The sequence below is a fragment of the Pseudopipra pipra genome, chromosome 3 (genome assembly GCF_036250125.1).
Source record: "Pseudopipra pipra isolate bDixPip1 chromosome 3, bDixPip1.hap1, whole genome shotgun sequence".
NCBI lineage: Eukaryota > Metazoa > Chordata > Aves > Passeriformes > Pipridae > Pseudopipra > Pseudopipra pipra.
In genome coordinates this window covers 51,075,758-51,100,090 of record NC_087551.1, presented here as the reverse complement: position 1 = coordinate 51,100,090, position 24,333 = coordinate 51,075,758, and the positions used below count along the sequence as shown (strand labels likewise).

The following is a 24,333-nucleotide window of genomic DNA, read 5'->3' as shown; positions in this document are numbered from 1 at the left end:
AAGTTTAGGTAGCACCTGGTCCAGTATGGATGCATGCCCTGGCAGCTGTGCAGCATTTTGTTTGCTGCAGCATGACAGCACTGCTTCTCACAGCCTGGGTGCCTAGGAGAAGCAGGGAGAACTAGAACAGAGCTGAGAAAGAGTAATGGGCCCGGAGAGATTACGAAAAGGAGAAAACAACCTCCCACTCTGTCCTCAGGCTCTTCTGTACACTTAGACATATCAGCAGCACCTCGTGCAGGAAGAAAAAGTGGTGAGTGCAGGCTGGAACCATTTTGCCCCAGGATGATAAACAACTCTCAGAGGCTATCCTAGGGATTAACAGAAAGAAATCAGCATAAGAGAAACTAATAGGGTAAAAGCAGTGACAGGAAATAACAACTCCATCACTAACTGCTACCACTTCGGCTCTCCCAAGTGCAGCTTTTCCCTCCTCCACATTTCCCCCCACCATGCACACACTTTTTATTTCACATCAGGATGCAGGTGTGATGGAAAGGAAAGTGCTGCAGGAGAATTCTGCTCTGCTCCTAACAATGGTTTAATCTATTTTGACAAGCCCTCCCCCTAGGCTCTCCCCTGCTAAAAATAATCAACACTTCAGTCTTTCATGGGAGTGTAACTTTAAAGACTGTGGAATCAGTGATTTATTTCCTCCTTCAGCCAAACATTTTTCTTTCTTCACATGGGAGAACCCGTTCCTTCTGCCTTGCACAACCAGAGGCTTTGAAAGGTGCCTGATACCCAGCAAATACACGATCATTGAGAGCCACAGTTTAGACTGGGTGAGGCGGTGGTCAGCCCTGCAGTCCTCAGCACAGGCGGTGGTCAGCCCTCAGCATTCTCAGCCCTCAGCAGTCCTCAGCATTGCTCTGATTTTTCCTCCTTAATTTTAAGGAGCATAGCCACACTAGCCAGCGCTGGCTTGCTGCCCAGCTTCAGGTGCAGTCAGTAAGGTGACACATGCAGGGTGACTGCCCCCAGGACACATACAGCTAATAATTTCATATTGCTGCAATTTACGAAAATACCAAAGAATAGCTGGTAAGAACTGTGGAACTGTTTCTCTCAAGTAATGCAAAACAGTAACTGCTCTCTCCCACACGTGCTATGAATGCATAAGACCCTCTCATTGTCTAGTTCACTGTGCTCCCTCTGCTTCATCTTCCCTTTAGCAACTCTTTCAAGGTAAAAATGAAAGGTGTTTTGTCTAAGTCTACTTTTCCATCAACTGCTCTGTATTGCCTCTAGTGACAGAAGTGTAAGGCAGTGCATATTAGGTTACACATCAAGTAAGTACAAATTATTCACATTAATGGGAGAAATTTCAGTCATATTTATATAACCATCATACAAACAACATAGTAAGTAGTCTTCCATCTTTAAAAAAACCCACACTGCATATTCCATCTAGTGCCTAGCCTTGTAAGAAGTTTTATTCTTCTTTGCAAGTACAGGAGCACAGAATACAGACAGAAAACCCTGTTTTCTGGGAAAATGGGAAACACTTTTTATTTTCAAGTGGAAACCTGGAATCCTCCTCAGGAGGAGTTGAAATGCTGAAAGCAGAAGCCAAGACAGATTTTAAGCTCAAACCTACAATCTTTGCTTCTTCAAGTGCACAGAGTTCACTGCTGCCAGGCTGTCCAGTGTTAAAATATTTCTGCAGTGTTTATCTATTCTTTCTCAGTCTCCAACTTTCCTAGTATCTTTTGAGCATCTACGATTATTTCAGAAAGAATACATTCATGATTAATGATCAAATACAGATGAGTTTTAATAACAGATAAGCTGAATATGAAATCTGGGAAACTGATGTAGGCAGCAAATTTGAGATTATCAGATTAAGCTTATCATGGGCTGCTCTAGTAATTTTTCCGCTTCATTTATTTTCTAGTTTATCAGCACAAATCCCACCATTCACGCACTGACAGAAAAAAATATGTTAAGTGATTTATCCACTATTAGACAGGCAGGAGTTCCAGTCTTTGGTTCTAGCTACCTGGCTGAACCTTCAATAAGGAGAATGCTCCTTCATTTGATGTTAGTATCTGACTGACTTGCTGCTTGGGCAGCCAAATAACTCCTCTGCACCTGCCTACCTTCCCCCAGTATGTAATTTCTTTGTTGTTACATAACAGTTCTAGCCTGAACACAGCCTTACACATGCCTTCAGATCTGTGTTTCACTCCCAGACCTTTTTGCCCTTCTATCTCCCATTAGGCTTCTAAGGCCACCACACTCCATATTAAAAGGTGACTTGTACTTACTTCACAATTTGTTTAAAGTCCCAGGCTTAATTTTCACACTGCTTATGGAAAAAGAGGAAGTTCTAGTTTTCACACACAGCTCATTCTAAAATCCTTTAAATAGAGAGTAAATGAAGATTTATTTCAGAGACAAGATGGGAGAAGACAGAGGGAAAGCTTTTCCTCCACAGCTCTTCTCATGTTTATGTTGCATAATTCCCTCATGACTTATCTGTATCTGAAGAGAAAGAAAAAGTGAATGATCTCCCTCTTCTCTGAGGCAAACAGCAGAAATTAAAAAACTCTACACTCCTTACTTAGATGACAAACCATGCCTTGTGCTTCATATGAGCAAGTAAGAGCCTCTGAGTAGACTGGAGCTGGATCTGCTCCTTGAGAAAAAACTGCCTGAGTGTCATGCCTTAGCTGCTGGCCAGCCGTGATTGCAGAGGTCTGGAAGCAAGTATGAAGACCCACAGGAGAGAAAGGGAAATACATGGGGAATTAATTCAGTGAAAGGAAATGGCTGTGACCATTTTCTTACTTAAAGACACCTCAGAACATGACAGCCTGCTGGATGACTAACGTGAAATTTTGTGTCTATATCATTGAAAAGTATATGACAATATGTGACTAGATAAAATTGGTCCTTTCTACAGTGAAAAAAAAATCCCACCTACCTAAGCTTGGATAAGTGAGTCTGGCCCTTTGCCTTTATAGTCAACTCTTAAGCCATTTAAGTACATGAAAAATTTTTACTTTCTGTGCAGTCCTTTTTTTTGATCACAGATAAAACTTTGCAGATGCATATTCCCAGATCTGTGGTTTGGGTAACAGACTACGGTTAAAGGTAACAGGAGCAAGGGGATATTAGGGGCCAACTCATTTCCTAGCTAAGGTCCTCTGTTCCTACATGGTATTCTCGTGCCATCTAGTGGTAGTCAGAGAAAGTCAGCAAACGTGGTGGAGCACTTAATGTATTTTCTTGCCAATTAGAAGCAGCTAGAGAAAAAAAGATGATTGTACGTACAAAAGGTCAAGGGAAAGCTCATTCCGTATGAATAATCTGAGAAGCTAAACAACGGAATGGCATTTATGTATTCAGCCCTTAGAGAGCAGAACACGAGTGCCAGGTTAGGTATGCAGTTCTTAAAACATCTGAAGAAAAGAAAGATTATTTAAAACACTATTTACTTTTTCCTTCACAAGGTATTTTAGTTCTGGGCAAGGATACTGGTCTGCAAGCAAAACTGCCTCCTATTACGTCAGTTCACTCTGAATAATCCATGCAGAAAATCGTATTTCCCCATTCAGCTGCTCACAGGAGGACTGCTCTACTAGATCAAAGGGGCAGAAAGGAAAAACGTTCCTCCACGAGAGAGGTCTGCTGCATGATTGTGCAGGTGAAAAAAACCAGCCTTCAGTCAAGAGGGACCGTCATGCTCTAAAGAACATTCCACAGATAATAGGCATTTGTGCAGAAGATCTTCCACCATTCATGGCTACTCTCCACGTGGATTTTCATAAATCAGTCACATTTAGTCCACTCTACCCTGTCCCTCCAGTGAGATGAAAAACCAAAAATTGGAAGTCCACAGACAGCTGACATCAGTACACCATGAAAAGCAGATGAATTCTGAGGAAATTTCTGATCCAGACCTGGTTGCAAATCTGCTATATTTGATTCTGCAGGTGAACGTGCAGTCTTCTCCTACGAAATATTTGTTCTGTGTAAGTTAGTTAGAAGTCAGGCTGCATTGCTCTGTATTCTGGGCCTACCCAACTTTATAACACTGCAATCTCATATGGAGTGAGTACTGTGCTAGCTAATTACGGCATTAATTACAAACTGTCTTCAGCTGCTAATCAAATGTTCCACAGAATATCAATTGTGTGTTAAAGAAATTCACTACTAATTCCAAATAATTACATTCTTGAACTTTGAAATTTGTTCATGAACAATTTAGTAAATTAAATGGGAGGGTAATATTCACAGAGTGTGTTACTCGCTTGGATTTGTAGAAAAGGAGGTACCTGCCAGATTTCCAGTTGCAGTTAAAATAGACAACAGTTGACAGCAGTTTGCTCTAACCTTTGTTTATTAGCTGATTCATACTTCTACTTGTGTTTTGTCATCAAGTTATAAACAGATAATATAACAAATCCAGCTAAAAGGAAAACACAAACTTGGGAGTGAGAATCACTTTTTGCTACATATCTAATGGAATTCAGGTGCTGCACCCACATAGAGAGAAAAATCACAGTAGAAATAAGCACACAAAAGTTAAGATCTTGCTACTGACCTGTGCTTACTGTTTTCGTGGCTCTTCTGCCAGCTCAACACATTTTGCATAGTACCCATGCTTTTTTCTGTCAAATGTTTCTGCACATGTACTTCAAGTGTAAATTTACACAACCTTTAAATAGAAATAAGTTACATGTGGGAAACTCTCAACTTACCAGCTTTGCTAATGGAGTCAATATATTATGGCTTATTAATACAATAAATAAATAAACCCATACGGACCCAGCTTGGCTGAGGGTTCAGCAACCAAATCCCTTTATTCAAATAAGACAACACCTTTATAAAAGGCACCTCAAAGGTACACGTGACTCCCTTGACCAATCACCATGGGTATCTCACTACCCATGTGCAAGAGAGACTTCGGGACTTCATTTCCCAAGATGCCCCTCCAGCATCCTTCCTAAAACCCTCCTTAGTACCCTTAAGTATGAGAAGGTCAAGTCATTTACCTCTGTGGGCTGACCATAGCTTGGAAAAGATGATATTTCTACTCTGTTATTAAAACCACACACAGCAGACTGCTGCATAGTGAAAGTTGGTAACACATAAAGTGTTACCCTGTGTAATGCAAAAGGGCTGAGATCTGTATCCAGAACCCAAACACAAAACCTAAGAATCATGCTATAGCTCTGGTCCTCTTTGCAGTAAATTCCCCATCAGGTATTATTTGATATTACAGAACAGCAGCTATATAGAGAGATGCCACCTTGAAAGTTAGAATCAAAACACCTACCCATATTTCTTACATGTCAGCTTTTGTTCTGAATCTAGTCAGTAACGAGACAACACGATGTTTAGGCAGGGAGAAGTCAGACCTGTGAGCACACAAACAACATGGATCCAACTTGATCGAGTTCTCATTCTGGGATGCTAACTTGAAGAAATCCAGTTACTGTAAACAGAGTACAAGTAGCCTTAGAGCTTCCAAAACCCTGAAGTAGTCAAACTCATGAGATGTTCAGTACCATTTGGTTTGTATATAATGCTACTTTTTGTGTTTCTACTAAAGGAAAACCATGCTCAAAGCTCAAAAAGTATCTATAGCAAATGTGACAGATGTGAAATGAAGGACAGAAAAGAAATTGAGGTCAAGAACATGAGAAAATGGATAAACAACAAACAGCATCATGACTGCACTCAAGTTGTACCATGTAGAAGGAGGAAGCAGTACTTAAAGGTTATCCTGTATAAAACACTCCTACTTTCTGGTAAGATGCAAGATACTTTTTTAAGAGTCCTTCTGGCCTTAGAGCTTTTTTCCTAGACTTAATTTGCTATTTTCCACAACCAGCAATGTTTGGTTTTTGCCTAAGATTTCCTTCCTGGGAAAGTGGCAAAACTGCAACCACTTGAGGTGAAAACAATTCTGCTGTGCCACATTATTCACCTATACTTTATATGTATAGATGCACCATTTATGCGTGCACATCTACGCATACTTGCACAGCCAGAGTTAGTGGTCACAACAAGAAATCTCCATCTGGTACCATCCATTGATCACCTCTGATTTATGATGCTATTGTAGCAAACTGAGACATGCAAGGCATAATGTATTTAAGGTTTGTGCATCACGTTTGTCTCAGACCTCACTGAGCCACAGAAATGAGCTACCAGGCCCTGTTCAATACATAACATATCCTTAAGCTGAAACACAATCTGGAATCCCACATATAGATGACCAGTTGTCGCCTTGACATCCTGGCTAGTAGACAGCTTGGAAATACGATTTCTCATTTCAAGGACAATCTGAAATACAGTTCAACATGAAACAGATCCTAATTCTCTTTCAAGTGATTACACTTGCATATGCTGCTTTGGTCTCCAAAGCAGTGAAAGGAAATAATCACAATTCTTTTAATGCTTTTTGAAAATTAATCAAAATGAGTCAGTATTTCCAGTGGCTTTTGATTGCTAAATAGATAGTCTATTTATTAATCTTTAAATTAGTAATTTTGAAGTTTGTTTTTCTTCTCTTTCAGGACCAGCTACTACTAAAGTTTATTGATAATTCACCCTGGTTTAAAGTCGAGGGTGCTCTTACTTGATACCATTTTGCAAAACTGTGTAAAATACGTGATTATTTAAAATTTAAATTTATAAAGCTACATATAACTGTCCAGAACTCTGTTTATTGATTATACCACCTTTTTGCTTTGATGAATGTTTCACTGAATTTAAAATTATTCTTCTCCCTTCATGTGCTCCGTCTTCATTTTCCAGCAAAAAGGGAAATAGAGACCAAAATTAGAGAATGAGATGCTGTATTGTATTAATTCTAAGAAGTATTCTGAATAATAAAAGGCCCTATACCAAAGAGGAGTGGTGCCACAACTGTCCTGCTTGGCAGCAGCTAAGTCATCACTCATTAGTAGCTTTTACACGTAATTCCAGGAGTGATACAGATTTTTCAAGAGTCATAATATCCTGAAATTTGGTGAGCTCTAAATTTTATGTATTCCAGCTTACAAACAGGAACAAACATACTGGCCAGCATAGGAAAGCTTTTTTTTCTTTTCAGCTCTTTGAGTCCTTATGCATTGCATAGTAGTTGTGGCTTGTCTTCCTCTGTTTCTTTTTTCCTGTTATAAAGCCCAACAAACAAGTTTACTGCTACACAAAGGTTACACTGTTATTGAAAGCAGCCTAAGATCTTCAGACTGAAAACAGGGTGACTTACATCACATCTCATATTTATTTATTCCAGGAAGGCAAACCCAGGAGGTCCTTGTTGCCCCTTCCACCTAGTAGTACTACTTGCTTAGAGATGTCTTTCACAGTAAGCTGCTAGAGAACATATTTCTCTTTATCTAAGAGTGGTACCTTGGCATTGGTTGCACAGAGAATTCTGCAGGCTGAATGAATAATTACCATCCTATGAGTGAGCTAAAGGAATAGTTTGAAGATGCTAAAAGCCTTCTGATATTTAGAAAATTTGCACTACAAAAACAATAACACAAAAACTTCATTAAAATCCAGTGCATAATCTACAGACCAGCGTCTCTACTGCATATCCAATGGAAAAAAAGTCAGCCTGTTAAACCAGATCCTCTCTTTGAAGCATATCTGTGACTGTTGTGGGTCTCCACAGCTGTGCTTGTCACTATCTGACTCGCAATATACACACTCTGAACTTAGTATTTGCAAGAGGTGTTCCTCAGGATAACTTCACAAACACTATCACATTGTAGGGCAAAACTGTCCAACTCTGGTCTCACCCTTTCAAGCCGAGTCACTTGTGATCTCAATGACAAGATCTTTAGTAATAGACAAGAACTTACCCTCAGGCACAGGATAGCTCCTCATAAAAAACTCCAAGCGCTTCATAGGTTACCTCTTAAAAATCCTTCAAACACAACCTCTCTTAATGCTATGTCTTGAAAAACTTGGTAACTCATGCCCTGAGGTTTTGGTCATTACCCATTTTGCTGATCAATATTTTTTTCCCATACCTTAGACTGTGTCACCAGAGTCTTGGACTGCCTTCGTTGTTTCTATCAGAACTAGTTCAACTCAGTTCCAATCTTGTAGCTCAGGTTAACACAAAACACACAAAACCTGTAACAGCATGTGCTATTTAACTGGTAACTTGCTGCTGCACTGATTCAAGTTTCAAGAACTCTCCTCCATCTTAAATTTGAATGGATTTTGTTGCCCAGCTTTCATGCCTTTAAGTGTTCTCATTATTTACAATCCACAAGCATAGAAAAGTTCTGTCTAAGAGAGCAAAGACTTAGCTCTCATAGATGTCTGATATTGGTAGTGCTAGCCAAAACAATAATTAAATGCCTTGAGAGTTCTGAGTCATGAATCTGTTCTACTTTTGCAGTTTCTTTGGCTAAGCTCAGGTGGGTGGAAATCTTCAAAAAAATACAGCAGCCAACCTCTTCCTAATGATCTCCATGGAGGTCTCATCAGTGACAGCAACATGAAGCCAAGGCTGAGCCCTTCTGGAAACAAAAACTTCTTAGGACTTGCATGTGCTGGCAGAATTAGCTTTTGAGTTTTTATTTCTTTCGTGTTTTGCTGGGAGCAGTGGATTAGTGCTGTGAATTCATGTTCTGTCAGCACCTGGCATTCAAATACAACTGATCCTGCCTTGGAGTGCAAGCTGGATTATTTCTCAAGATTCATTTTTCATGGGCCCAAGTTTATGTAGCAATTAAGGAAATAAATCAATCAGATGCTGACTGCACATCTACTTGCTTAAATATCTTTGAAGTGCTGCAACTTAATCAAAGCAAAACTACAACCTGAGTTTGGGGCTTGCATGCTTCTGTTCATCTGGGCTACAGAGCACCATGTTAGTACTTCCTTGCACCTAAAAGGTGCTTTACTTCTACTGTACTAGTGTAAATTTATATGGTAAGAAATGCTTAAATCATCATCATCATGGCTAGCTTTCGCGAACGAAGACTTGGGGAAGGCTCTACCCATGGTCAAATACACAGCTGATAAATTACAGCACATCCCTGTGCACCAGCTCAGACCAGCTCAGTAGCTGTTCTTGGGCAGTTGTTTCCATCAAATGTAAGATAGCAACACTTAGCTTTAAACTGTTTGCAAAGAAGCTAAATGCTGACAACCTGCTATTTTCTTCAAGCAGAGAGCTGTTCACTTAGATGGTTACTACAGCCCAGCTAGTTTATGGGAATCTTGCACTCAGTCATGTAGGTGAGTTCTAAGCTATGAAGGAGATAGCATATATACCAGTGTAACAGTTTCCTCAGACCTTTGAACACTAAGATTAAAAAAATATTTATTTTCAAGCAGAGTCATTTGGGTTCTGGCTCACCTGTCTGGAACAGAAGATGGTGGACTGGGTTCTTACCCAGGGGTAATGCTTTCCTGCCACACTTGATGGCCAGCTGGATTGCTAATGAGGTGCCAGGTGAACTGCAACAGCTTACAGCTCTGTATTCAAGGGCATACTAAAACCAATGCCAGTTTAGTCATCCATGGAGAGGGAGGAGATGGGCAGTTTGCCATGGTTCCAACAACATGTGATACTTATTCCTTTAATCATCTGGGCTGTGATGCAACCCACCGTGTTGTACCTGACTTCAAGCCTGTTTGTCTGACAAACTTCAGACAGTGAGAATCCTTGAATGCACACAAATTTGTCCACGCAGTTCAAGGAAGAAAGATCCCATAAATGGGGAAATCTGATTGGTGTCTGCAGCTGCCTGATTGGAAGGTGCAGAGAAGATGAAGCCAGACTTCTCTTGCAGATGCATAGCAGCAGGCCAAGAGGCAACCGACACAAGTTGAAATATGGGAAACTGCAATTAGATAGCAGAAAAACATTTTTTTACCTTGAAATTGAACAAATACCTTAGAGGTATAGCTTATTAAGTGTAAAACAATTTAAATGCTAACCTTTTTTTTTAATAATGTGCTATATGGAAAGGCAAAATTTATTATTATTTAATTGTGATTTAAGTTAAGACAGTGCACTTATTAGAGAACACTTGCAATTCTAAGTAGGCTTGTCACTACAGGAACACTAGCATGATTTACAAGAAACTCTGCAATATCACCAGCAGCTGTAATACTACTGAAGAATTTCTGATTGAATAAGCATTTGTGTGGGAGAGGGAAAAAAAAAGAAAAGAAGCTTATTTTACTTACATTTCATGGTCTAAGAAGAATCTTTTTGACTTAGTAGGTGTGAGGGTGTGAGGGCTTGAGTTTTTCAACTACTACATGGATATTAGTTTCCAGAATCAACACAAGGGAAAAAACACCATTAATCTTCTTTGGTGCAAAGAAGTATAAGTGGTATATACCAATGCTTGTTATTGTGACAGTTTTCTGTGTATTTTTAAACTGGTTTAGTTCTTTGTTTTTTAATTATGAAATCATACTAGAAATAGTCTTATATATGCAAGATTCTGCTGTTTGAAACTGAATTCATTTGGTAAAGCTTCTCTGAGTGTTGTCTATTTTGCAGACTGAGACCAGGAAGCAGCAGTTTTTTTCTGTAGCTATAGGAGAGGTTGCAACAAGACAGAGATTCATCCTCCCTCTATTGATGTGAACTCTGCATTAAAACAAACATAATTTTTACAGCAGGTAAAAACTGCTTGTGAAGGGGCCTGATGTGGCAGAGCAGCATCTGCACAGAAGGAAAACTTGCAACAGTGACTTTAAAATGTATTCCTGATAACTGGGCACCTGTAGCTGGTCAGCCTTGTCTTGGTTCAGCCCATCCCTCTCTCCCTGACTACCTTTTAGACCTTGCAAGTGTGTAGACACAGGACTTCCTTATTTTATTTTATATTAGTTATAAGAGCTCATTTTAGATTAGGCTTGCATTAAGAGCTTCCTGCCATAGCTGTATCACTGAGGATGTGAAACAAGATTAGTACAATAGGTGAACACATTTAGGCATGCCTGCTAAATACCAGCAAAATGGTCTGCTTAAGAGAAAAATAATTTTTCCCACTGGGTGACTGAGGCATTGACACGGCTAAAATCTGTACCTCTGTAAAACATTATCCCCTCCACTTGCTAGGCTGACAACGGGTGATAATAAATGGGATTGACTTATAGAATTACAGAATCATAGAATGGTTTGAGTTGGAAGGAACCTGAAAGATCATCTAGCTCAAATCCACCTGCTGTGGGCAGGGACACCTTCCTCTAGCACAGGTTAGACTTCAGACAAGGAGCAGTGGGTCATCTCGACCAATGCCCAAGGAGGGCTGAAGCCAGTTTGGCTGAATTTGCCTGCAGCAGAGATCAGGGTAGGAAAGTGTTTCACAGAACAGAGACCTGCAGGAAGGATGCCTCTCTCCCAGCGTTTTCACGTTGCGCTATTCCAGCGCCGGCGGTACCTGCGGCCCCACGAGGGGGCTCTGCCCGCACAGGGATCGGCAGCACCAGCGCTTCCAGGGCGCAGCTCTCACTGGCGCCCCTCACATCTCGCTTTTAGTAAGGAGCATTGCTTTTGTGGGAAGCAATATCCCTGACTATGCCTGATTTGGTGTGACATGAAAGCGCCTCTCACGTGTCAGCGTCTGTAAAGCAGTTTAAATTTCAGGGTGTTAACCTGGTATAGTTGTAGGTATAATAAACAGGATAACCAGAACAGTAGTTCCCTCTGGGCTGCTTCCAGTGGAAGCAGCAAATACAGGGGGCATGGTTGATAGCTACCATATGATCTGACTGGGCCTGGAACATGTATAAATAAATGGTAACAAGGAAATTACTTGGATGACTTTTTCCTACTACATTTTCCCCAATCTAAGACACTCGTAGCAGCCATAGTTTAAGAAAGCCTGGTATAGACAAGGTATTTGAGATCAACCAAGTGGTGAGATCCTACTATATAAGAGAAAAATAGCATCCTTCTACACAGAGGGGGAAGGGGCATTTAAACAGTGATTGAGACAGCTGAGTCTGACCTCTTTATATCTTTTAATACAACCTTCATTAAAATTCTTAAAATAACTGTGTAATGGCAATCAGAAAAGTATAAGAAGAATATATATTCCAGTTCAAGGAAAGATTTGTCCCCCCCAATGCATGAGAAAAATCAAGTGATGAAGGTCATTTAAATGCCATTGTCCCCTGGAACAACTGCCTGGTTTCATAAGTGACAGCACCTGTCAAATGCACAGCGCTTGATTGCTCACTGCTGTTAGTAGCACTAAAAGAAATACAGATGTAAACTGCCAGAGAGCAACAGTGACATAGGGGATGATGCAAAGAAACAGCAATGACAACTTCATCAGGCTGCTGCTTCCTAGCTGTCAGCAGGGATGCACTCCTTCCTCCTGGCACTGGGCTCACATGACCACCATGATGTCTTCCAGCGGCTTTCTGGTCAGCGCAGGCACAGTAGCATCTTTCTTGGGATAGCCAACAGGGAGCAACAAGAGTAGCTTCTCATTTGCTGGGCGCTGGAGCAGCACCCGGAGCTGGGGACCACAGTTGAGGGGTGTGGAGGTCACCGTGTACAGACCTGCATTCTGCAGCAAGACAGACAGCAGTAGAGTGAGACAGAGGTCTGTGCTCTGTATGTGTAGCAGTTGTTCCCACCAGACCTGTATTGTCCTATTGACTAGCCCAGAAATGCTGCTCTGTTAGATCCTGTTGCAGTCTTTAGAACATGTGATTTACTAACAGCCTTAATGGTACCATAAAAGAAGCCTACTTTGCTTATGGAAAAGTGCAGTTTTTCTCGACCACAGCAAAGGCACATTCTGCCTGCCAAGTCTGCGTGCCATACAGCCGGAGCCTGCCCGCAATGCTCCACGTAGAGGGGGACCCAGGGTTACACTGAAATTGAGAGGCAGCTGTGGGGATATTACTGGAATATCATCCCATGGAGTTGGGGATTGGACTAGGTGACCTGTAAACCTCTCTTCTAACCCAAACTATTCTGATTCTATGACCTGGCTTGCACAGAGAAATGTTTCAGTTTTTGCCTCCATAGAGCTGACAGGAGGATGCGTTACAGCTTTGTGAACATTTGCTCCCTACAGGGAAAGGGGGCACAGGCACTGTGTCAAAAGTTGCTACAGGAGTCTGTTTCTGTCTCTCACAATGGCCATTGTTACCACTTATATCAGAACCGCAAAGTAGGTCTATATATCAGTCCTCCTCTCATACAAAATCGCACAAAAGACCAAAAAAATCTGACAAACAATAAAGAGCTGACATCATCCACGGTATAAGCACATAGCTGACTCGCTTCCTGACAACTGCGTATGTGGATTTCAGTCTCTCCGTATATGTAATGTGAGAATTTTGAGTCTTTGAGATATAAAAGTCAGCCAGAGAAAGGTGCTCAGGCAATGCACCTCTCATGTTTCATAATCTCTAGGATCTTCTCAAGAGGAGAAGAGCTAATAGTGGTGATGCTAAATGGTGCCTGAGGAGCAGCAATGCACAAAAGGAAGTGTCATTCAAAACAGAATGGAGGAGAAATGGCAGTGCCTGGTAGGAAATTGGCCTAATATAAGAGGTGGCACCTTACTGTTATCCTGCTGACAGGTCAAGTTAACTATCAGAATAGCTTTGCTATTTAAACACTTGTGTGAGTACATCAGATACAAGAAGCAGAACTGAGCACTGAGAAACCACTGAGAAAATCTAACTGGCTGGTGTCAAACATGCTGAGCTTTAGAAATCAGTTCGCTTTGAGAAATGCCTTGGAAATACTGATTGAAATAGTACAGCCTGTTCTGTGGAGTATGTCCCTAGTTTTTTATTTTTTCCAGCATTGTGTACTAAAAGTGTTTTGGTGTCAGGCTGTTTTTGAGGGATTACTGAAAAAAAGGGGCCAGTGTGGCACCACACAGCCATGCTTGGGTAGTTTGCAGAGCCTGTCAGCCCTGTTAGCATAAGGCAGAAACCACAGGAGCTGAAGTCTGTGCCTAGAAAAGAGTGACAACTCTGGAAGCTACATTACATTTTTCTTCTTGTTAACCAGTACTGATGACAGGAATTACCTTCTCGGATATAGATATTTATGGAATAACTTTAAAATTCAAAACTAAGACATATTGCCAGGAATTGGAGTATTCCAGAGGACTGATAATGTTAAAATTTAAATTGGGTTCCACTCTCATTTGGGCAGAATAGTCTTGGTATGTAGTCCAAGCTAATAAATTGACTCCTAGTGTGTTGGTTCTGTCAACATACCTGCAGTGCAGCAAGCAGGATACCACAGGCAATCGAAACACTGATTTCATTATAGTAATGCGTCTTCTTCTTGCCATTTGGAAGCCGCCCATATACCTGCTTGAAAATGAGGATCAGATATGGAGCAGTGTCCAAGTACTCTTTGATCCAGTTTGTTCTGCAAAAGAATGTTTAAGACATTTATTTTGCAACCTTTTCACTTTCCCATAAGCCACACTTACTGTCTGCAGAGGGGCACTAAAGGTACATGACAATTATAGCAGTAGACTAAAGCTTAGAACATTTACTGCAAAGGATTAAGTATTATCAGCTTAAATAGAAACATTTTTGGAAAAAAAAAAAGCTTGAATATAGTTCTCAATTTTAACAGATTTGGCTGAGGAGTTGATGTGCTCACTCTGAAGAGTAGAATTGCATACAAATAAGCTACCTCTTATCTATGACTGGCCTCATGGGCATTTGCCTGTGAGATTATTTAATTCCTGGAATTTTGCAGATTTGCTTGTTACTAGCAGTACCAACTTTTTTGTGATTCCAGGGAAAACTGCTGGCAAAAAAGTTCAAAACTTCTTTGTCTGCGATCTAAACCTAAATGTATTCTCATGGCAAAAAAAAATGTTACTTTGGTTCTGAGTATTTCAGCCCTGTTAGAATTCATTTGGCTCCCAATTTTTTAAATGACAATTTAAATATATTAATTATGATGTAGGATTTAGAGAAGAAAATGTGCACTTTCTACTGTTTGCACTCAAAATATAAAAAATACTGGGGTTTAGTTGTTTGCATAGCACATGAATTTGCATGGCACCTAAGCACATGTAAAATAACATTATGAAACAGGTAGGGCAAATAAACCCTACAAAGCTTTGTGCATATGTTTCATTTGACAAGCCAAGACTCAGTAAACATCTTCCCATTGCGAGAAGTTAAGCAAGTCAGTCAGACTTCGGAGGGCATTTGGAACAATTAAATATTGTATAATTCAGCACCTGGATAGGGTCAAGCCTTGGGGCTACCTCAGTCAGTAGCAAAGCTTCCAATGACTTTGGGAGCTTCACTGTTTGGCAAACAACAGGAAAAATCTGGGACAAGAGTTTCAGCAACAGAGGTTACACAGGAAAAAATAATGATGGAGCCAAATGCTTGGAAAACTTTCAAGATGGAGAGCATATAAAACCTTTTGCTGGAAGCAATTTTATGAACCAGCCACCAAGGCACAATTCTATGCATATTTATAAGTTTTTCTTTCCAAGTGTGAATCTTAGAAATATATTAAAAATGAGAGGGAAGAAGAAATTGAAAATGATATAAGTCTTTCCTAGACTAAAACATATCTCCTTTCAAACTCCTTAGCCAATTGACTTTTCATACCTGAATCTTTTCAGGTCATTAACCCATCTGTCTCCCATCCTTTTTTTGTAGTTGATTTCCTCTTCTTCTTCTACAATTTCACGAATCTTACGTTTTAAATATGGATCTTGCACTACCACAAAGGTCCAGGGCTCAGTGTGTGCTCCACTAGGTGAAGTACCTTCATACAAAAACAGGGAAAGATGAAAACCCAGGAAGGAGGGTGGGCAGTGAGAGGTTTCAGCTATTCCTTGTGAGCTTTCAGGCTGACCAAGAGTGACGGGAAAGCAAGTGAATGAGATGGGAGGAAAAGGACTGAGGCAAGTTCTGGCAGACAATCCTGTTCATTTCTTTCTTAAAGAATGAGAAGTCCCATTCAAGGACAGAGATTAGTCCTTTCATACAGCAATCTTACAGGAAGGGTAAGTTAAGGATTTCTAAAAGTTCCTTTTAGTTCTTATGATGAAACGGTAACATGGTGCAACATATGCCCATAGTAATTATACGGAAAGCAATGCACTGTCTGAATATGCAGCCAACTCTGAGACCTGATTTTAGTTAAAGGGCAAAACTAATGGCTTTCAGGGAAACAAGGCTAAGTGACCACCCGCAGGAACCTGTCACTGACTGACTAAGATAAGGAGCTGCACAACAAAGACATCTGCCATATAGCATACAGCTTTGAGTTTTTTGTCCCAAAGGCTGCTGGTGTACGTAGGTGTGCACATATAAAGTCTGCACTTGCTTACCAACCACCACCATAGGAGAATATTTTAACTGCCTAGAGGTTAAAAACCAGAAGCTGAAGGATATAGTTATCTGCACAGATTCACATATATATGGGTTAAAAAGACTGCTTAGATCTCTCTGATCCCTCATACACATTTAAAAATATTTGAAGATCTTAAACACATACAATAGTTGCTTACCTAAGGACTGATTTTAGCTTGAGAAACACTGAATAAGCAGCTTGAACTATCTTTATATATTAAAATGTTTTTATATTGTGAACCTTGCCTCTCCTCAGGTTTGGGTAAAAACTGATGACATTTATGCTTCATTTTGTTTTCTTTTTCTCTACACAGCCCAAAGCTTTCAGGATTACTAAGTACTTCATCTGCACGCCAGGCTTGTTCGCTTTGCTGCTTTTGCCAAAACATGCTCAGTGTTTTAATGACTCCTAGTTAATTAGAGGGAGACAGAGACTCGTTACAGTGCAGTAGCAAAGCTGCTTACAGTTTTTAAAGGGAAAACAATGCACCTTAAATGTTGAGAATCTTTATATTATTAATCCTGCTAAAGGCCACTGAGCTGTTTTCTAAGGCAGCCTGGAATATTTTCTATAGCAGGAGCAGCTGGCTCATAGAATAAGAGAAATAATGAGGGTCAAAACCATTTCTGGCTGAAGTCAATGTTACTAAAGCAGAGATGAGATTAGGGCAGGACGTGACAGTAATGATTTGAAATGCATAAATTCTCAACAACAACAAAATAATCAATTTCTGACATTCCACCAAATAACCTTGATCAGGGTCCTCATCATAACACTGCAGTCATATGGAACGAGGATCTGGACTGATGTCAGAAGGACTGGAAAAGGTTTTTTGTTCTAGACAGAAATTCTTTTTCTATAATAAACCCCAATCATTTATATCACCTGAAATATTTTGCTTGCCTAAGAAAATTTCATCACTATGTTTGTGGGGGGAACCCAAACATCAAAACCCACACTGGATATTATAATGCATTGCATTTTAAAGCATGCGAAGTACACATGGTTTGACATTTTTAAGAGAAAACACTTTAGTATTCCTATTTGAAAGATGTCTCACTAAACCATACACAAATTTTATTTTAAATAACATCTTTTAAAGGTTGAAAATTAAGTATTTTGCTTCATGCTGTTGAAATGCTCTTCTTCCCTTATGGGTAAACTGCAAATACAAAGGAATTGGGAATGCTCCAAACAATTCCCCAACATATTGTTTGTTGTTCAAGCTGAGTAATTTCTGATCAATCAATGGGTGCTAATTCATTCCGGTTACAGGTGAATCTGGTAAAACCATAAGAAAAATGCCAATTTTCTTGGCTTTTCCACACCACCTTTTCACAGTTACGCAGTTGAACAACAATGGTGATCCTTTTTTTGTTTTTTTCAGACCTTGAACCACTCAGTACCATACCTGCTGTTCTGATGACATTATCGATAACCTCCCTGGGGACCGGCTCATCACTAAGAAACCTGACAGATCGCCTCTTATTTAGAAGCTCATAAAATGTCTGTGACCTTTTAATCATTTCAGCCTCAGAGTAGCGCTCCGCAGTGAAGGGGACATGGGCAACATTTTCTTCAAGTCCTTGCCACTCTTCATCAACATCTGCAAGAAAACACAAGTGGTTAGGGATTTTTTTGCTGGAGAATGCTGTTGATATCCTTGGCATTCACCGCTGGAACGCACTTTGTCCTGCATTGGCGTACGCTTTACTTCGACATCACTCCTAAGGCAAAGTCTGAGGTTCCAGTTGACACAACTCATTGATCCCTAGCTCCAGCTGCTGAATAAACATCTTGTTTAAATACCAAGAGGCACGAGGGTCCTGGTTGGCTGTTGCAAGTGTGATCCACAAAGAAGTCATTGCTTTCTCCGCTTCAGCCTGCAAGCCTGCCTGCAAAAATGGGTTACAAGCTGAAACAGCAGTGAAAAACTGGCTAGGCCTTCAGCCCACTTTTCTCAGCAAGTAAATGTGAATATGTATATTCCTTCTTGAGCAGTCTAATAAGAAAAAAAAAAGTCAAATTACTGAAGTTAAGGAGAGAGCTTAACTACCATTATGTGAAAAATCTCCTCTGAAGAGCTGAATGTCAACTTCTTCAATATTCATGTTTCATAGCCAAAGCACTGCAAGTCTTAGCTCTGCAGAAATGTGACTTTGTGGTTAAGCTCTTTGGTTTCCCAACACTTCCAGCATAAGACAAAATGGATGACAGGCATCTATACTTAGGATAACAATATATCAAATATAGGATATTGTGCTTCTTATCTTTAAATTAAGAACTCTAAATGGTTCCCCGTTTCACTGAAATCTGTCTCTCTGGGGTTTTTTATATCACAAAATGAATCTTCTGTTGTCTCTGAGATCTCTTTCTGCCCTTTATTCCTAGAATCAGCAGAGATAGCATTTTTTGCAGCTATGATGTGGAAGTTAAAGCCATTTAAATGCTGCATTTTGACTAGTCGATAGTATTGAACAATTTGCAACAGAGAGCTGAGTCAGGAAAAATATTCCGGTTCTTTTTCAGTCACCATTAGGCTATTATTCCAGAATCATAGCAATTTCCAGTGCAAATTCAAACAGCAATTATTTCTGTGTTTTAGTAGTATGAAGTTGCCTTAGAGACCAGGCTGATTTTTTGTTCATTTTATAAACAGCAGTGAAATATTCACAAGTGTATCTCAGCATGTGCAAGATTGTGAAATAAATCCAGTTTCATACATTGAATCTAGACAGAATTATTCTGGTCCCCAAACAACACACATTTCATTTTGCATACCCAAAGAATTCTCTTTGTTTAGCATTTCATGCCTCTGTTGAGCACTCTTGGTCACAGTCTGCAAGGACCTGGCTCCACGTTAATGCAAAGCAGTGACCTGCTGTAAAAATTATTTTTGCAGCGACCTGCTGTAAAAATTATTTTTGTGACCATCTTGTACACTCAAGCTGAAAAGTAAAAAGGTGCCTCTTCCTAATGTTCCCTTTGTGGTTTACACTTAGTAAAGTAGTGATGAATGTGTGCTCATTTTGTGGTGTGGAGTTTTTTTTCCCATGAAAGAAGAAGGGAAGAAAAAAAGTCCAATTGCTGTTTGGTCAAGATGCCTCAACTTAATAATAAGGTGAAAAAAGAAATGTACTTTCAAAGATTTTGAATATGGAAAAAAGGTGAGGCAACTAGTGAGAATGAAAAACCTTTATACCCTCCAACTGGGAATACTGGCAGAGGGAGAAGAAGAACGCAGGATTGAGGGAACTGACACACAAAATCAAAACTCTCCTGGTAATTTTTTTTTTAATAAATTCATCTAGTATTTATTCTCCTCTACCATGTGTCTACCATTCATTCTTAGCAGTTAACATTATCCATATGCTAAGATAAAATCATTATCAGCACCATCTGTTTAGTGCATGCTCTCTATATCTTTAATTGCTGTGTTTAGACATACTCCTGTTCGTATGGTCACATTATATAATACTACAAGTGTCTTGTTTACATCTCTGTGTATTCCATGACTTGATGGACAACAGACATCCTGCTGGTAAGTCTATTACCTTGTTACCCACATTCTCAAGATTGCCATCGATTCCATTGTACATTTACAGTAGTCTTCAGGCTTCCTGCCTTTTATGAAAATCTGAAATGGTTTTGGCTCAGGCATCCCATGAATCTCATTTTAATGAAATCTTGTTTTAGAAGTACTATTTCTCTAACTCTATCAGAAATTTCTCTCAGGATACATTTTAGCATGATGACTGCGATCTTCCCAGCAGTTCATATGGGAGGTTATAATCAGCCTACAAACCGTATAATAAATTTTGCCTCATTTTGTAGCAACAAATCTTACCATGAATTCCTGGTAACATAAGCTCACACTGAGAACAACGACTTGTCATTTCACTTCTGTTGGCCACTTATTTTACCTACACTGACACTTCCCTGTATTGTTGGCTTCCACTTGTATGTCATTAGGAAATTTCATGTGTCCTCCTTGGTTTTATGCAAAGACCACTAGATAATATTAACAAATGGTCCTGAAACTGATCCTTGAGAAACTTCAGTCTAGAGGAATGTGTTTGCTTTCCAAACAAGCTCTTTCAGTTTCTTCTCTAAGGAATTGCTTCCAAAGCATAAAATTCCTTTGCGAATCTCTTTGCATAGGAAAACAATTAAATAAATGCAAAGAAAGCTTTCAGATCTTTGGACATAAAATTCTAGGTAACTGACCCTGTTGTTTTTTGCTTGATTAATGGCAGACTGCTACAAAATCTGCCACTACAGGAATCCCAGTAGTGAATCCAATCTTGAACTGAGTGTGTGGCTAAAAGAGAACTAAAAGAGATGGATTGCCTTACTAATGGGTTATAAATAGTGCCTAGCAGGCTGATCCTGGAACCCCAAGAGTTGGTTATAGATCTTAAGCAAAAGAAGTAGCAAGTGGAGAGGCAGACCCTGGAAGAAAGAAGCCAGAATCAAAATATTGTGAAAATTACCTCAAACTGGAATATAGTTACAGAAGGTTTTTAAGATCTTCAGAGAAGTGGAGTGGCTGTTTTATAAAGAGAAGACTTGCTGTTTTACCTAGTAAATGGAAAGCTAAGAGGTGATCTGATTGCTACCTATAAACCACAGGAGGATATATACCAGGGTTGGAAGAGTATCCTTTAAAATATGAAGAGGAAGGAACAGGAAAAATGGGTATACAGTAGTATTAAATAAGTTTGGGCAGACAGGCAGGTAGAGAAGGATTTTTAACCTATAGCATGGAGTTCTGGACCAACCTTCCAGCAAGGTTAAAGAAATAGGGTCATGAATGGCCAGTTTTCATGTTCATTCTGCTGATGACAAGGCTGGATTTGTCTGCAGCAGTAGGAAGATAAGCACAGTAATGCATCATGTACATCTGAGTCCCGTGTTCCTAAATGACACAAAACATGAACTGTTATTGAAATGGAAAATTAAGTTGCTACTGCCTCATTCATGTCAGTAGCATTATTAAGATATGGGAAGTCTTTGAAATTGGGGAGAAGAGAAATGCTTTTAAGTGGAAGAGGTCTATTACGAAAAGTATAACAAGCAATGAACAGTGCATTTTCAGAAGAAATTGAATATTTGGAACTTCCTACATTGCTTTGTATTCTTTAAGTAGAGTGTATTGCCAATGTCCCCACAATTAAATATATAGTAATAAAATATCTTTGTTGTTAATCTGTGCAACTTATCCCCGGAATAACAAGGATACAAATATAATTCAACCACATCTTCCACACCACTTTAAACTGGGTCTTTACTTTATCCAACAGTTGTACAGATCTGAATTTATGATCAAGAAAATGATTGATATGCATTAAGACTGGACATGGTTTTCGGTAGTCCAGATCTAATTGTGTAAATCTGAATCAGTGGGAGATGAGGTACCACCACTTTGGGACAAGATGCCCACTACTATTAGAAAGTCCTTGTGACTCATTGTTCAAGGCAAGGCTGAAGAAACATCTTTTTCATCTGTATCTAATTGGTAGTGCAATGGCCTAGTGCAAGACACAGTCAGACATATACATACACAGACCATTCTTGCCAATCCACAGCACAACAATCGCTTGTTCTGGATCTTAGAAATGAAGGGGAAAGTTACAGGACAGATAGACATGTAAACAAAGCTGCAGTGCTGCCAGTTAAAGCATTAAACAAATGGGCTGAGTGCTTTGCACCTAGTGAAGGAACTGGGTTTTTATCTGCTCCAAGAAACACTGATCTCTTCAGCTACTGAAAGCAGAACACACACAAGCTCCAGAGCACTTCTACCCTTCATTACCAATAAGTGACCCTACTGAGTCTGCCCAAGCAGTTCAGCTAATTACACTAAATGCTCTGCTACTCAAAGGTATGGCCCTCTCAGGTCAAACATCCCTGACGGGGCCACTTCAGTGAAGGTTCATGATATCTACAAATAAGGTCAGTGCTTTTCTTACAGGGTACTTCACATGCTTGGCAAATATACCTTGTTTTGGTAATGGACACAAATCAAACAACTTGATCTTAAACTATCCCTTCTTGTTCCAGAGTCTGTTGAAAATTCAGCTTGTTCACCTAGGGCAGCCCTAGATTCTAGCTTTAGACAAGTCCTTAGGAATGTTTCATCTCACCTAACTCCAATTTTCTTCAGAGGAACTTTAAATACAAGCCAGCTTGAAACATTTAAATAGAAATGAGCTTGTTTCCATAAGATACGTTAATAAAGTAACAGAATTTACACAGCACATAAAATATTCTTTACTATTATAAAATCTCTGTTTACGTCCATGTTTCCATTTCAGCATCTAGTACAGTCAGTGAAAATTTTAATACTGACAAGTGTTAAATTTTAACAAGGGGAATACATTTTGATGTCTACTTAGCAAAAGATCCTTACCAGCTCTTCTACTTCTCATTACTACTCTTCTCACTTAAGATGGACTTTTCCCTTCTAAAGAAAAACTTCCCAGAGCATGATGAAATTATTTTAATTTTTCTAGAGATAAAAGACATGATTTGAATCACATACCATTAAGGGAAAGATAATTACTTATTATTAAAAGCAAAATAGCAAGAAAACCGATTTTAACATTGGATGACATGGTAAATTGAGAAAGGTTTTATTTAAAAATAAATAAATCTTTTAGCAACAGCACCAATATGTCTACCTGTCAATTTTTTTGCAAGGAATTTTAAACTAATACAATTTTGAATTTAGCACCTGAATAAAATGGTAAGTAACTAGCACATAAATGAATGACTTTATATATGGAGTTGTGGCAGTGAGGCTCCTTGTTAAGAACTAATAGGTTTGCTTATTTAGAGGATCTAAATTTTTAAACTGATAGAAGCAAGCATAGTCCGAGATGATAATTCATAAATTATCACTTGAACTACCTTCAGGAATTTTAATTTGCAGCAATTTAACTGAACTAGCAAGCCATCAGTGACAAAGGGATTATGCGATAATTTTATGCAGAATCTATTTTGCATTGAAAAAAGGAGGATACAACACATGAAGTAATTTTTAAAGAAATTTTACGTATTTGGGAATTAGTCAACATGGTTTAAAATGTTCCAGGTATCGACTGTTTCTGGAAACTGATACAAAACACTAACTCAAAGTACACTGAACACTGAGAAAAGAAGAGAAATAATGGATCTTAGAAATAAGTATATGTACAGAAGAACAATATGTTTCAAGATTTCTAGAAGTGGAGTCAGGGAATGTGTCATTATGGGACCAAAAAAAAGAATCCCCACAAAAAGCCTTTGAAGCCAGCTTGAGGAAAAGGAAGAAAAAAAAAGAGAGCTGTATTAACTACAACTTTAAAAGCTTCATAGGAATAGAACTCTGTAGATTTTTATTTCACAAGGAAATAAAGGCGGTTTATGGAGGATAGTCAGGAAGCAGGAAGAAGGAAGGGTACATACAGTGTTTAGACTTTTGTCCAAGCTGTGCATCAGAAACAGCTACTGAAAATAAGAGTCATTCTGTATAGGTTCAATTAGGCAGTTGAGTGAACAGATTAGCAGCATCACTACATTCTGTTCTTGAATATTTGATCAACATAGCTTTCAAATGGTTCTAGTTTCAGCTAAAGCTCTCAGGGACATTCTCAGAAGCCACAAATGGAGGACTTAAAACCATTTCCAACTTTTTAGGGGTGTTGAGACCAAAGATGTAGCACTGGGTGGTAAAGTGAGACGAGATGTCTACAAAATCAACTTGCAGATATAAACTGTCTGCTCAGGTCTTCCCTTTGCTCACACTTCTAAGACCTGGGAAGAGGTTGGGGGGACTTTAGCAGGATCTCCTTTCTTTCCTTACATTGCCCATAAAGTCCCTCATAGGTTTGAGATCTACTGTTCAGAGGAACAGACAGGGGTCTTTGAAAATGTGTTTTCTTTTTGCTCTCTGACCTGGATCTGGAGGAATTAGAGGTTTACACCAAGAGTGACATGACATGAGGACTGCCTCCTTCCTGGGA

General features: G+C 39.4%; 1 protein-coding gene and 1 long non-coding RNA gene across 4 annotated transcripts in view; one reads left to right on the top strand and one right to left on the bottom strand.

Moving 5' to 3' along the window:
- The window catches only part of IYD (iodotyrosine deiodinase), a 108,975-nt gene that overhangs the window by 29,992 nt on the left and 54,650 nt on the right, over window positions 1-24,333 (bottom strand). For 2 of the 3 annotated variants that reach the window (XM_064649113.1, XM_064649111.1), the window contains exons 3-6: window positions 17,739-17,933; window positions 15,577-15,736; window positions 14,206-14,362; window positions 11,955-12,527 (exon numbers count right to left, since the gene is read on the bottom strand). In XM_064649113.1, coding sequence (XP_064505183.1) covers window positions 12,345-12,527; window positions 14,206-14,362; window positions 15,577-15,736; window positions 17,739-17,933 — 695 coding nt within the window. In that variant the 3' untranslated portion in view covers window positions 11,955-12,344. Of the gene's footprint in view, window positions 1-11,954; window positions 12,528-14,205; window positions 14,363-15,576; window positions 15,737-17,738; window positions 17,934-24,333 lie in introns of those variants that run through there. The other variant, XM_064649112.1, reaches the window with a different exon arrangement.
- On the top strand, window positions 15,769-19,725 carry LOC135411496 (uncharacterized). The gene is made up of 2 exons (XR_010429173.1): window positions 15,769-15,977; window positions 17,715-19,725. It is a non-coding gene; the product is annotated as an uncharacterized LOC135411496 (long non-coding RNA).